Source organism: Colletes latitarsis, chromosome 11, assembly GCF_051014445.1.
Source record: "Colletes latitarsis isolate SP2378_abdomen chromosome 11, iyColLati1, whole genome shotgun sequence".
Lineage (NCBI taxonomy): Eukaryota > Metazoa > Arthropoda > Insecta > Hymenoptera > Colletidae > Colletes > Colletes latitarsis.
The window spans coordinates 20,954,186-20,969,104 of NC_135144.1; the positions used below are offsets into that span (position 1 = coordinate 20,954,186).

At 33.7% G+C, this 14,919-nt stretch overlaps 2 protein-coding genes across 3 annotated transcripts; one reads left to right on the plus strand and one right to left on the minus strand.

The window, feature by feature from the left end:
* The first annotated feature begins 494 nt into the window (after positions 1-494).
* On the plus strand, positions 495-5,018 carry Stt3a (catalytic subunit 3A of the oligosaccharyltransferase complex). Its single transcript, XM_076776570.1, has 12 exons — positions 495-614; positions 1,569-1,727; positions 1,812-1,979; positions 2,117-2,277; positions 2,360-2,749; positions 2,823-2,976; positions 3,057-3,295; positions 3,371-3,535; positions 3,617-3,805; positions 4,125-4,344; positions 4,451-4,639; positions 4,735-5,018. Exons 2-12 carry the CDS (start codon positions 1,631-1,633, stop codon positions 4,878-4,880), a joined length of 2,118 nt encoding a protein of 705 aa, XP_076632685.1. The 5' UTR covers positions 495-614; positions 1,569-1,630; the 3' UTR covers positions 4,881-5,018.
* Positions 5,019-6,753: 1,735 nt separating this feature from the next.
* On the minus strand, positions 6,754-14,613 carry Mop (tyrosine-protein phosphatase non-receptor type protein myopic). Of its 2 annotated transcripts, XM_076776568.1 has the most exons (15): positions 14,368-14,613; positions 13,955-14,157; positions 13,552-13,874; positions 13,338-13,450; positions 12,811-13,217; positions 12,204-12,551; positions 11,897-12,120; positions 11,523-11,758; positions 9,195-11,373; positions 8,604-9,127; positions 8,248-8,526; positions 7,987-8,171; positions 7,596-7,894; positions 7,247-7,393; positions 6,754-7,149 (listed from the first exon to the last, which is right to left on the minus strand). In XM_076776568.1, exons 1-15 carry the CDS (start codon positions 14,452-14,454, stop codon positions 7,022-7,024), a joined length of 5,682 nt encoding a protein of 1,893 aa, XP_076632683.1. In that variant the 5' UTR covers positions 14,455-14,613; the 3' UTR covers positions 6,754-7,021. The 2 variants fall into 2 exon arrangements, with proteins under 2 accessions (XP_076632683.1, XP_076632684.1); XM_076776569.1 differs by lacking the exons at positions 13,955-14,157; positions 14,368-14,613 and having other exon boundaries at positions 13,338-13,467; positions 13,552-13,689.
* Between the last annotated feature and the right edge of the window lie 306 nt (positions 14,614-14,919).

A 14,919-nucleotide genomic window follows, 5' to 3' on the forward strand; every position in this document is an offset into this window, starting at 1 on the left:
AAATTGTGCAAGAGGGCAGAAATATTCCCAGATTTGTGTAGAGGCATGCACGTACCTATGCCGTCACAGATTATATAAATTCGTATGCTAGAAGAAATCTCTATAAACAAAAACCACGTGACTTTTAATAGTTAAAATTAATATTACACTTTTCACACTAAGAATTATAACAAATTCTCGTTTCTTTAAATATCTTCAAGATTATGTTTGTTATACTAATGCCTTTCTATGAATATTTAATAATTTACTTAACCATAGCCGATTCTCGTACAGGCCATGTAACATGACTCATATTGAGCGAGAAGCAGTAAAGCTGCGAGAGTCTAATTTTGCACTGAATAGACAGAAACTCACAAATGCTGCGTGCTTTTTTTATCAACTGCAAAATCAGACTCTCACGGTTTTATTGTTTCTCGTTCAGTACGGTTAGTACTGGAGTCGGCTGTAACTTAACTCTATTACAAGTTCATTTCAGCATAAGGTAGCGTAACTAGCAATAGATTTAGTCTATGGTTTATTTTTCTTTGGAGTCGCGATGTGTCCGAGATAGTAATAATTTAAATGATACTGTTATTTTATTGCTTTTCTTGTATTGTTGTAAAATTCGTAAATTCGTAAGTTTACATCACGGTCTACGTAATATTCACAAAATTACATAAGTGTACAATGCGGAACGTAAAAATATGTGACTCAAAATACACATATGTCGCCGGCCGGTAATTTTGTGTACGTGGTCAGTTGGCTGGTAGTCGGCATTATTTAAATCCTCATATTTCGTATATCGAGCATGTAGCTATTCTGTTGAAATAAAATAACGTGTTTGTCGTGCTAATTAATTTTTTCATCTATTAATGCTCAATATTTTTATTGTTTTTCTGTTTACTTTTGCAAAGAATCATAACCTAATACCAAATGACAAACGCCACGAGTTTTTCGTTACCTTATGTTACATTTATTTGTTAAAATTGTATTAAATTGTATTGAACGCGCATTTCTAAACATTTATTTGCTTTCCGCATGCAATACAATTGTAGTTTTTATAATAGTCAGTGACTCGTATTATTATTTGAAACTACCATATTTTTATTTATCTATATTGTACTTACTTGAGTGTCCGAATATCTATTGTGTCACTATTCTTTATGCTTGTATTAAGTTTAAAGACAAGGCAATAATGTAGCATGGTATATAAAAATTAATGCGAGTTGCTATAAACGAGAGATATAAAATATATTGAGACTCAAAAGGGATGGAAAAGTTCATAGAAATATATCCTATTTGATCTTACTCCCCTGTTATAGTCATTTTTTTATTTTATTTAATACAACTGCTTACTTTTAGAGAGATTGTTTAAAATCCAATAGATTTAAATGCCATTAATTGGAAAAAAAAACTTATATGTGTGAATACACACACTATTCTAAATCTGCATAATTCATGAGTGTAACTGAAGACTAACTATTAAGAGTTCTGTAAATATAAATCCATCATCAAAATGAATCTGACATGTTGGAAGATACCTTTTATATAAATGTAAATAATATATGTTTTGTTTTCTCTTTACATAGATAAATTGAAGAAAAAGGAGGTGCTTGAATAATTCAAAGTCTTATCTCATAGCTTAATCAATATGGGTACATTGATGAAAACAAGAGGTTTGCGAATGTCTGCACAAAAGCAGGAAACACTTTTAAAGTTAACTGTGTTGTCCCTTGCAGCAATTTTATGTAAGTTTTCTAGATCTGTATAAAAGCAACAATAAAAACTTTTCTAATATTTTGCATGTTTTTGCACAAAACATTTGATTTTAGCATTTGCAACTAGATTGTTCTCAGTCCTAAGGTTTGAGAATGTTATTCATGAATTCGATCCATATTTCAACTACCGCACAACAAAGTATTTAGCCGAAAATGGATTTTATAGTTTTCACAACTGGTTTGATGATCGCGTTTGGTATCCTCTCGGCAGGATAATCGGAGGTATGTTTCTGTTACTTAATTCCAAAAGACTTAGGATTCTCGGATATTGTCGAAATTCCGCACACTAATTCATATTCTACATATTACTTCCTTGTAATGAGTATAAGTAACATAAACGTAATCTTATTGTTTTGCAGGAACAATATATCCAGGATTAATGATAACATCAGCAGCATTATATCGTCTTTCATGGTTACTAAATATTACATTAGATATACGTACTATTTGTGTCTTCCTTGCTCCATTATTTTCTAGTTTAACAACGCTCATTACTTATTTACTTACGAAAGAGTTAAAGGTAAAAATGTTTATACCAAACATTTAGGTTTGTGTAATATTGCAATGAATCAAAAGTATTACGTTATTCTGTTTATTTTCAGGATCCTGCATCGGGATTGTTTGCTGCAGCAATGATAGCAATTGTTCCTGGTTATATATCACGATCTGTAGCAGGATCATATGATAATGAGGGCATAGCTATATTTTGTATGCTATTTACATATTACATGTGGATCAAAGCAGTGAAAACAGGAGCAATTTGTTGGGCAACTTGTGCTGCACTTGCATATTTTTACATGGTCTCCTCTTGGGGTGGCTACGTGTTTTTAATTAATCTAATTCCATTACACGTGTTAACCCTAATGGTTACTGGCAGATTTTCTCACAGGATATACACAGCATACAGTATTTTATACTGTTTAGGAACAATTTTATCTATGCAAATATCGTTTGTGGGTTTCCAACCTGTTCAAAGTTCGGAACATATTCTTGTGAGTAAAAATCATAATTATGTTCATTTTTCTGCCAAAACAGTTCTGCAAGTGCAACGTTTAATCCTTACAGGCATTAGGAGTGTTTGGACTCTGCCAGATACATGCCCTAGTTGATTACTTGCGCAGTAAAGTGTCACAGGATGATTTTGAAGTACTATTTCGTGGTCTTGTTGTTTCAGTAGTTAGTACTTCGTTTATTTTAGGGATTATTTTAACCATTACAGGTAAGTATATAATAATATTAATTCATTTTCTTAACGACATAACGAACGTTAACGTTTGGACATTTTATAATCTCTTTAAGGAAAAATATCACCGTGGACTGGACGTTTCTATTCACTTTTGGATCCATCTTATGCAAAAAATCATATACCAATAATTGCTTCCGTCTCGGAACATCAGCCAACATCGTGGAGCTCTTTTTATTTCGATTTACAAATACTAGTGTTTCTGTTTCCTTCTGGATTGTACTTTTGTTTCTCAAAATTAACGGATTCTAATATTTTCCTTATTTTATACGGAGTTACGAGTTTATATTTTGCCGTGAGTATAACTTAATTAGAAATTTTCTTTATGTGTACACTCGCGTGTAATTAATTGTATTTTTCAAATATGCAGGGCGTAATGGTTCGTCTAATGTTAGTTCTTGCTCCTGTAATGTGTATTTTGGGTGGCATTGGGGCCTCGTCTTTGCTTCTTACTTACATGAAACAAATAGAAAGTGTAAAAGTTAGTGATAAGAAATCAAAAAAATTTGAAAGTAATTATGTACTCAGAAGCGAGGTAACTATATTATACTATATTAAATGTTACATTAGTAAAGTATAATAAACAATTTATTGTAAAATAAATGTTCATTTTCAGATTGCTACACTTTTCATAACAGTGATGTGCATTCTATTCTTTTCGTATACCATTCACTGTTCGTGGGTTACAGCAGAAGCCTATAGTTCACCCAGTATCGTATTATCTGCTCGTTCTCCGGACGGTGGCCGAATGATTTTCGATGATTTTAGAGAAGCATATTATTGGCTACGCATGAATACACCAGAAGTAATTTTATTATATTTTGATTACTTTAATAAGCTTAATGAAATAAAAGTATACAATAAAAATATCTCGTGTTAAACAGTCTGCGATTTATTATCGCCCGCCTTCTTCAGAAATAATTCTGTACATTAAATGAACCCGAGATATTTTTACTTATTGATAAGAATTTTATTTCCAAATATAGTAGTTACAAAAATTGATCGCTCAATTTATAAAAAGTAATTAATTTGGTGTAAAATGATTATGATTTTTAGTAGTTTGTACTGCTGTTTTTCGATTTAAAAAAAAAAATTAATTTAATTAATTAATTTTATAAACGCAGAATGCCAAGGTAATGTCTTGGTGGGATTATGGATACCAAATTACGGCAATGGCAAATCGTACAATTTTAGTAGACAATAATACATGGAACAATACTCACATATCAAGAGTCGGTCAAGCAATGGCGAGTTCGGAGGAAAAAGCATACGAAATAATGAAAGAACTAGACGTAAATTACGTTCTTGTAATTTTTGGAGGACTTACGGGCTATTCGTCTGATGGTATACATAGCGAAAAGAATTTCATTTGAACTAAATGTGAAAATAGACAAACCAACTAGAAATAGAGATTTTAATTATATAAAATTTCGATTTATCACAATTTCAGACATAAACAAGTTCCTATGGATGGTGCGCATCGGCGGAAGCACCGAAAAAGGCAAATCTATAACGGAATGGGATTATTATAACTCTGCAGGAGAGTTTAGAGTCGACAAAGAAGGTTCTCCAATTTTGCTCAATTGTCTTATGTATAAGATGTGTTACTATAAATTCGGTCAAATTTATACCGAAGGTGGTAAGTGTTTCAATTATTTGGCACATTATTAAACACTAGATATGATTTTTAAATTTAAAGGGAATGTAAGTGTTTCTAATTTACTAATCAAATAGGCAAACCATCCGGTCACGACAGAGTTAGAAATATGGAAATTGGTAATAAAGATTTTGAGCTGGACATGTTGGAAGAAGCTTACACCACGGAACATTGGCTAGTACGAATTTACAAGGTGAAAGATCTAAGGAATAGAGGAATTTGAGAAGCATAGACTAATAACAAGAGAGTAGTGCTATCAAAACTTTGTAAACTATTTCATAATTTCGCTCACTTATAAGTTTTATAATTGTTTATGAGATATCAATGTGACACTAAATACAGAATTACATATTTCCATGAACATCGAGCGCATAATTGAAACTTTTATAAAAGCATACTCAAACCTCATTATATACATTATATACAATGATTCAGTTCTAGAAGCAGTCTGTGTATTGCTCCATAAAATCAAACGACGTATTTATTTTAATATTGTCCCTAATAATATACCATTAACTTTTAACTTAAAGATAGTTTTTTTTTATACTGAATATTCTTAAACAAAGCATTTATTTTAAAAACAATATTAATAAACAATCTCTGTGTTGAAAGGTTGATACTTAGTGATCATGATCATAATTGCTTCTTATACAAATTTATATACATGTATGTAGGATTAGAATGGTAAAATCTATTCCCTTAATAGAACGCGAACGAATACAATGAACGTATAACTCTTAGAAATGGGGGGAAAAACACGCACAGTAACAAATAACTTTAGCAAACGTAACGTACAACACAACTTGTATAACCGCAATCGTAACGTAACGTATAAAATATTCGTAATCGTACCGTATGATATCCGTAATCGTAATCGCAACGTTCCCCCATAACGGACTGCCGTCCAATCACCTCTCGTCTTCCGGACGCGTGCTTTTATCCCTTTCCTCTCGAACACTTGCCGGTATCATGTCCGGTAAAGCTTTGAAAACGTTCTTGTCGTTTCGCATCGATGTTCCGTAACCATAGTTCACGCACTCATACAATCAATCATTTACTCAATCAGAGTCGAAACATTCATGAAATTCAATCATTCCAGAACGTTCTTGACGTTTCGCATTTAACCCTTGCCAGTTCCTCTTCCGGTATTACTTCCCGAATGTTCCTAACGTTTATAAACATTCCGTTTCTAAGGCCGACGCACCATACATTCACCCATTCAATCATTCAGAGTCGACACATTCAGTCCGCTCAGCTGTTCACCGCGATCGATGCGATTCGACGAAGAATGCTCGTCTCCTACATATACAGGGTGTTCGGCCACCCCTGGGAAAAATTTTAATGGGGGATTCTAGAGGCCAAAATAAGACGAAAATCAAGAATACCAATTTGTTGATGAAGGCTTCGTTAAACAGTTATTAACGTTTAAAGTTCCGACCGTACTGAATTTTTTTCTCGAAATTGCGCAAGATTTCGGAGGTATGTCTATTCACCAAAAATGATTGTAATCGACCCCTGCAACCGAAAATAATTTTTCCAGAACGATTTGAAATTTTTGAATTTAATTGTTAATAACTTTTTAACGAAGCCTCCATCAACAAATTGGTATTCTTGATTTTCGTCTTATTTTGGCCTCTAGAATCTTTTATTAAGCAGTACTTTTTTTTTAATTTTATAATGCATACAGAATATTTTTTACTTATTTTTCTTACGTTTTGGCAATCAAACGTATAAAGAGTTAATTCATAGTAAGACAGTAATCGTTTAGCTAGGAAACAAATTTGATTTTAAAAGGTGATCAGTTAATTTTCGTAATTAAAACGATAAAGTTGGTTTATTATATATTTAAAAAACATTACATTGCATAAAATGATTACCGATTATATTCAGATTATTCGTGGTATAAGCATATACACATGCAGTCATGTATTAGGACTCGTATGTATCGTTTCACCATCTCGTACATTTTAAAAACGCATGTCTGTACCATGTGTTGTTTAAAACTGTAACTGATATCAGTTTTCGTTTTGCGAGCATGTATAGGACACGTGTGATTTCCGGTGAACGTGAAAATAAATGTAAACGAACAACATTAATTTTTATACATATATTTTATTTCATATATTTAACAGACTGTAAAACCCTTAAATCGTAAGGATTAAGAAACGTTCGAACAATAAATGTCTTTTATTTCGGAAATATGGATCATTTATAGCAATACGAACTGCGTTGTTTATACAATTGTCTTATAATCCTATTCTTATTAATATTGTTAATTTAAGAAACGTAGAAATGAAAATGCTCATTTAAATAATAGATTTATTAATCAGTGCATCATAAAATTTTACTTGTAATTTAATTTGATTATCTTCTAATGGACCATAAAGGATCTAGCTGACTTAGGGGATCGATCGTTCCTTCTTTACCTTTTTCTTGAATCGACGTTGAAGTCGGGTGTCCTGTACCGCTATTCGAAGAAGTCTTCGGTCGACCTAGAAGCATAAAATCATTATATTGTGGGTAATATACAAAACGTTATAAACATATTATTTGTAAGAACTATGATGAATTTAATTATTATATTTATACCTTGTTCGGTATCAGGATGTTGGGCGCTAATGCCAAGACTCTGAAGAAAATCATCAGAAGGATGCATTTTTCTCGATGTCTTATCTTTGTTTCCTTTGAATCCTTCGAAGTTCTCAAACGTGGAGCGAGTAGATGATAAAATACCACCTAATATTTGAAAAGGGCAAGTTATTTTTAATCGACCATCACCTAACATTGTGTTATAAGAAAATTGTATAGGTTTAGACATTTAAAATCAGTCACCTGAATAACTTGTTTACTTTTAAATGATAGAGAAAAATACTTTCGGACAAATCTTGCTTGGTTCCAAGAATATAATTAAGCATATTATACAATGCACAATACTTACGTTTCATTAAAATATCTTGAGCATGATATAAGACAAGCTGATACGCGAATAACAAGGACTCCTTATTTACAACTTGTTTACGGCACTTTAGGAGGCCCTTGAATACAAGTGGTACATCAACTATTCCACATCCAGCACGAATATGACATACTGTTGCTGCTGCTGCTAAGAATAAACTACTCAATGCTCCACCGTCTACGCAGTGTACAACTATTGGTTTCGAGCAACGCCTCAATGCTTGCTCGGTCATTACATCCGTTGAAAATGTAAGTAATGCACCAGGACTACTGGGAAATCCGCTGGAAAAGGTAAAACATCATATAAACAATGAAGTACGAGACAGTTTATGTATGAAAATTATAGGTTAGAATTATTTGTTTTGAAGACTTACTTGAAAGGCCATGTAAGAAATTGCATATGCACGACAGTCTTCTCTGATTCTTTCTTATTATTATATACAGACATAACTCTCTGGACGTACGAAACATGATTCGTTCTCTTCTTTAAGGAAATTCTGAAGCTACCAATATTTAAAATGTCTTCTTCGTTTATAGGCCAATATATCTCACCATTCAACTAAAAGAAATGCAAAACGTTTAATGCAAAAGATCTTGACTTTGGAATTTATTGTACGCGTAGAATGTATATTCACTTGCGAATCGGATGCTAAACACGCGATTATTTCGCTTTCTTGTTCCCAAATCATTATCCAAAACACTTCCGTTTTGTCTGGCAATGGTGATTGAGTAATGATAAACGACGTTGGTATCCACTGTGTAATTTCCATTATATGAGAAGCGTTAATATAATTTGGAACATCTGTTGAAGATATCTGTACCCTCGTTGTATCATACGGAATACATTCAGTCACTCTATTCTCTGAGGAATGTGCCAATGCTACCGTACAGGATTGTTTTCCACTTTCCCTTTCCTGTATTTAAATCAGACGTTTGAATGTCATAGAATCTAGTATTATTTATATTAAAAAAGTAATATGAATAGTCTTACTTCAAATTCTTGAACTTCCTTCCATTTTATATCAAGGTTAGTCGCTCCGCTTAACGTTTTAATGAGTAAACTATCTACAAATTTTTCATATTTTTCGACTTCGCTAATGAACTTCTGTAAAGCTGCTGGATCACCTAAAGGATCTTTCTTTGGTTGTACATCATTATACCACGTATCCCATACAATTTGTAAATGTTCATTTTCTACTTTATCTTCGGTAGTAGTAGACTGAACGCTTGTTTTCTCGTTTTCATTCTCCTTTTCTGTATTGTCTTCGTCGGTAGTATCTTTCGTCTCAGGTTCCTCTTGAGTTTGAGTTTTATTTAGAGGACGTACTTCTGGTACCAACGGCGCATGATTTATGGTAATGTCAAGATCAGAAAGCAAGTCCACGTTGGACTTCTCTGACGACTTTGAGGTTGATTTCATAGGGTTTGCGCTAGTTGTTGTATTTGTTCCATTGTTAACAGCTTGCATGTACGTTTGATTATAATTTGTATAGTTTTCAGTTTTGCTAGTTAACGCTAACAGGGGATAAAAAGTAATTAACGTAAAAATGTGTTTGAAATTTTAGAATATTTTGACACTTACGTTGGTTTTGCATTTGAAGACCATACGGTGTAGTGTAATAAATATCGGACGAGCATTGAGGTTGATATGGTTGTTCTGAATACTGAGAAGACGGAGTTTGACTGACCATAGAATTATTGCTAGCATTTGTGTATCTTGCGTTACTTTCTTGCTGCTGGTAACCGTTACTAACGTCAGTACATGTTTCTAACGTTGAATCGGAAACTTGTTGCGATATCTGAACAGGTTGTGACGTTTGAAGATTGCTAGAATTTTGTTCGTAACACTGAGTAGTAGAATTATAAGCGTATTCTATTTGACCGTTGTAAGGTTCTGCTACTGTATTTGCTATTTGATTTCCTTGCATGTAATTATATCCCTGGTCATAGGCTTGAGAATAACCGGCGTATCCGGAATAATGTGGGTGTTGTTGATATTGATACACTTGCGAATAATTCTGCGTAGTCGATGACTTTGCGTGACTTTGAATTATTTCTGCGATAGTAGGACAGTTTGTGTACGTGTATGTGTTACACGCATCTACAGGCATCATGGTCTGTGGATATGTGCCACTGGCACCGTGCTGCAAACTGTGGTAAGTACTAGGGTAGCTTAAAGAAGCATCGTTAATAGCTACTTGCGATCCATACGGATACGTTTTATCCGTGTAAATTTGTTGACTCTGTTCCGTACAATTTTGCTGTGGATATTGCACGATATTGGAGTTTTGTAAATTTGACGAATATGAAGTGGGCATTTCATTTCCTGGAACAGTTAAGGAAATAGTAGAATGAACAGATTGAGGAACGGTTGCATTTACATATTGTGTTGGTATATACGGCGTGGATGCAGCAGGATTGGTTGATCCAGATATATTTTGAGCCGACGCGGCTTGTTGCGTATGTGGATCAGATGGATTGTAGTATAATCTACCACCATAATTTTGAGAGCCTGGAACCTCGTTATGGCTAATTTGAGGGCCAACGTAATTCTGCATCTGAGAATTATCCGTCGGTAGTATGTGCTGCTGGCTGATAACAGTTTGAAGAGATTCTTGAGGGACATGTTTTTGTTGAGATTCGGGCACATACGCTTGTCCTTCTTGATCCACGGTAGTATAAAGATGCGACTGCGCGTCAATTACTTTGTTGACTGTACTCGATGTGGATATGGACGACGGTGCTACTTGAATTTGAGGCGGTACCTCTCGAACTTCCGTTTTAACGACACTACCAGTTTTCTCCAAATTAGTTGGATATTGCTGTTGTGCAATATTGTATCCAGTATAATTTATCGAAGGCTGATAAGTCTCATACGCATTGGAAGGAAGATTGTACTGTAGCTGAGTATTGGTAGAGTATGCGTGTTGTCCATCCATGACTCCAGAGTATTGTCCATTTGATACGAAAGTATTTACCGGATATTGTACTGCGGTGTTCGTCATAGTCGTTGTCGTGCCGGTAACGGGCATTTGCTGATAAGTACTTAGAGTGTCCGAGTTATTTATTTGCATATAATTCTGACCTAAAGCAATGTTTACAGCAGCATTTTCGTTATACGTAGACGTTTCGTAGGAATATGGCAAATTCGTCTTGTAATCTGTGTAAGTTGTAGGATAATATTGTTGCATAGGTTTTGCAGATGATATTGTATCCGACATTGAAATTCCACCAGAAAGAATTGCATTACTTTTATCCACTGTGTCGTTTAAATATGATTTGGCGGTTGCATCCGCTTGAAGTGATCTACCTTGTCCTTTATATAAATTATAATATTGATTTTGAACATTCTCTAGCCTATTATTCAAATAATCTTTCAATTTAAGACCACTGCCAGATCTACTACGACTTTGATCGTAAGTAGCGGACGTCATCGTATCGACTTTTTCTTGAGAACTTTTATTATCCTGTGCGAGTATGTGTTCGCGTTCCTCTTCTTGCACCTTGCAGGTGCTCTTAACTCTTTGAAGTAACTTCGAAATGTTTATTTCTAATTTTCTATAAAATTCTAGACCTTTGCTAGACTTGGCTAATAAATCTTCGTAGGCATCGTAAGACGCAATCAGAGAGGTAATAGTATGTTCTCTGCGCTTCAATATCTCCTCGACTCCTTTCCGCACATTGGCAGTTTGAGCATACGCATCTGTCAAAGCTGCTAAAATATTGTCTTGCGCAGCGAGATTTTGCTCGATTAAGTTTACCTGTAATATTGTTTTATACATAATAAATTATAAACGAAATTAAATCTAATATTGATGTCGAAAACATTTTTTTTATGTATAAAAAATCGAGTATTTAAGTGCGACAAATTTCATCGCTAAACCGAACTAGTATAAATACAACTACTTACCACTGTTTGATGTTTGCTAAGTTGATCAGCAAATAAGCGATCCAAGGGCCCAGAGTCAGACGTAGCGGTAACTAATAAGCGTGTTAGATCATCTTGAGCGATCGAATCTCTCAATTTTCCGTGTAATTCATTTCTTTGTCTACGCATTTCGTCTACTTTATTTAAAATACGTTTCAATTCTTTCGTATGCATTCGTTCTAATTCAATAGCACTGTGTGATTTTTCGCTGTTTTGTTCTATGGAAAATAAGATTTCACATGTAAAAAGAAGTATGTATTAGTGTATTGTTTATATGTTAGATTTAGTAATAAGTTCGTTCAAATTTACTTTTATTCTTAAGGGTGTTATTTCCCATATTTAATCTTTAGATATACCTGAAAGATATGCACTCGGTGAAGGTACATGTGCAATTAACTCGGCCAACGGTTGGGCAAGTACTTTTAAATTTTTGACATGCATTGTAATTGCTTTATGCAGAGCATGATTACTTTCCGATGCCTTGTTGTGTGCTTCCTCGTACTTCTTAGCTTCTCTGGTTAAATCAGTCGCTACTATTGACGGCGGTCGTTTTCCAACTGTATCCTGATATTGTTTCTCTCTATGAAAAGTAAACAAATACTGATTACATTAACGGTTAATGATAAAAGTGATGAAATACATTCTGATTCATTAGATTGTAACTTCATTTCTTCGTCGAGAAGAAGTTTCTTAATTTCCTTTAAGATTTTTTCAACGTCTTGACTGGTGTCGGACAATTTTCCCATTATATCCACCAAATCTTGAATTACGTGTTGTTTTGCGTTTAGCGCTGCACATCTTTCGACCAATTCATCGGGAAGGGGTAAACGTTCCCATTCTGTGGTTTGAACATCAGGGTCCCATAAACTCATATGTTCAAGTTTTAAAGACGCCAAGTAGGTATTTAATTGTTGATCTTTTTCATCAATTTTACCACCAACGGAACGTAATATTTTTGCTTTTTCTTCCGAGTACAAAGAACTTGCTTCGTGTACTTTCATTGGAACTAATCTGTATCAAATATAAAAACACAAATAGTAAACAAATGTTATAGCATATATACTACAAATAAACATACTTTGTTAATATAAATTAGTCGAAAATATAAATGAAACAGTAAAATGTAGTTTTAAAGAATAAACTATATTTATTCAGACTGTATACGATATAATATTTGTTTCAAATATGGCAAGCAAAATATATATTTATACAAATGATAAATTCAGACTGTCTCTTATCGTAAATTGCTTTAGAATAATACAGTATGTACCTGGCAAATATATCAGGACCTGAAACTTCAGGATCATTTATACTAAACGATATTCCTTTAACTAAGGATGCTCCCTTTACTGTAGGAAGTGTTTCCTTTTCAGGTACTTCCTCGTGATATATAAATTCGTTTTCATTTTTGGCTGCTTTGCGTTTCCCTTCTATCACATCGTTCGTAAACGTAAGTGCTTCTTCAACAATTGTTTTCTCATCGGCTGCACCCGTTATACCTATCGCTCCTTTTGCGTTAGCATAAATTAACTGTGCTTCGTTTAGAGAAGCCAATGCAACGTTATAAAATGCTACTCTTTCACCCATTTTTCTTTGTTCTTCGGCAGCCAAGCCTTGATATAAATGAGTGACTGCTAAGTGGTAAGCTTTTTTGAATTTTAAATATCGTTTCCAGCTCTAAAAAAATAAATGTAAATAATAATTAAAATTATTCCTATTAGTAAAAATAAGCTAAATGCTTGAACAAACATCACAGTTTACTAATTCTTCAGAGAGGACAACAATTTTAAAACATACCTTATATATTTTAGTACCAACTGTATCCAATATGGTTCCATCCTCGCTTCCACCTTGTTCAAGTGTAGTTAATGCCAGAGTAAAATAATCCACTATCTGTCTTGCGACTTTTGCTGCATGATACATATATCTTGTAGAATGATACACAAGAGTAGACAATTAAAGCCACAAAGGTGTAATACAACTATACAATTTGCAATTCTTTTATACATACCTACAATTGTGGGTTTGCGGTTGTCAAGCATGCTCTTTTCTAATATACATTCTTGTGCTTGAGCTAAACACAATTGATGCATAAATGTCATTAATTCTGGTGCTAAATCAACACCAGATGGCTGTGGGTAATTGCTTTTTAAATGTTCAAATGCCCATGCTGCACACTGAAAATGAGCACAAGCCATTCTCATACCATCAGCCGAAGTCCTCTCTGTACGTGCTCCCAATTGAGTATGCATTGCACCAATGTTATATAAGATAGAAATTATTTCAAAAAGAATACTTGCCAGTGAGCAAACCATATTTGCATATGTATCTCTCCTATTTAAATGTACAGAAATACAAATCATTGATTTCCAAAATATTTAAACAAGTTTACTTTAACCCATTAATTATTTTACCATGTAAATGTGATTGCTGCTGCACCATCTTTTTCCATGGGAAATCTGCTTTGAAGAAAATGCAACTGACAATAGTATTTTTTTAATAATAAACAGCCAGCCATATCAATGGGTGGTCGGACAGCCATTGTCCGTAAACTTTCCAACTGATATATTTCGTTTGCGTACGATTCTGCATCTTCGTTGTAAAAATCACGTATGTACTGAAAAAAGAGGCAGAGTAAAGATGTTTAGAATTTCCGTTAAGTTAATTGGCAGACCAAGACAAAGTGGATGACTCGTAGAATTTGATCACGTAAATTCGACGTTCGAAATACTAATTCAACATTTTACATAATAATAAAAAGAATTAAATATGAATACAACAATCGTTAACATACTACGGCTACTTCGCAATATCAATTATACCGTACCTGCTTTAGCTTTGGTCCAAACGTAGTTGGTTCTGGACTGACTTTCAACTGGAAATATATCATCGGCAACCTCGGTACTGCTTCCATCGTAAGATATTTTTTGAACAGTTATCGTTTCGAGGTTTTTAGAAACTGACAGTTGATTACCTGTCAAACTCGTAGAAAATGAATTTGTGCACAGAACATAGCTGTCGTCATCACGTATACTCTTGATGGACGATTGAGCCGCCTTTGGGCAAATATTCATGTGTATACGATGTAAACGCAAACAATATGTAATTTTCGTTCAATATAAAGATAGAGTAAATATAGACAACATCAAGTGACTTCACCAGAACTGGGTAAAAACTAGTACCCAGAATACACATAGACTTAGAATTGTAATTTTTTAAATCAATGAAAAACAGAAGCACTTTGTAAATAGAAGTAGCTTGATGTAATAAACAATATTTGATCAAAATAAATAGAAAGTATTAATAAGAAACATTTTTGTTTTATCCATATTAAATTTGTATAGTGTACAAATATGAATGGGAGTAACTGTATATAGTC

Coding starts and splice junctions, on each gene's coding strand:
- Stt3a (XM_076776570.1), top strand. CDS start 1,631: ATGGGTACATTGATGAAAACAAGAGGTTTGCGAATGTCTGCACAAAAG. Junction 2,750..2,822: donor AAAGTTCGGAACATATTCTT/GTGAGTAAAAAT, acceptor TAATCCTTACAG/GCATTAGGAGTGTTTGGACT. Junction 4,640..4,734: donor TCAAATTTATACCGAAGGTG/GTAAGTGTTTCA, acceptor CTAATCAAATAG/GCAAACCATCCGGTCACGAC.
- Mop (XM_076776568.1), bottom strand. CDS start 14,454: ATGGAAGCAGTACCGAGGTTGCCGATGATATATTTCCAGTTGAAAGTC. Junction 14,158..14,367: donor TTGGACCAAAGCTAAAGCAG/GTACGGTATAAT, acceptor CTCTTTTTTCAG/TACATACGTGATTTTTACAA. Junction 7,895..7,986: donor TTTCTTACATGGCCTTTCAA/GTAAGTCTTCAA, acceptor TACCTTTTCCAG/CGGATTTCCCAGTAGTCCTG.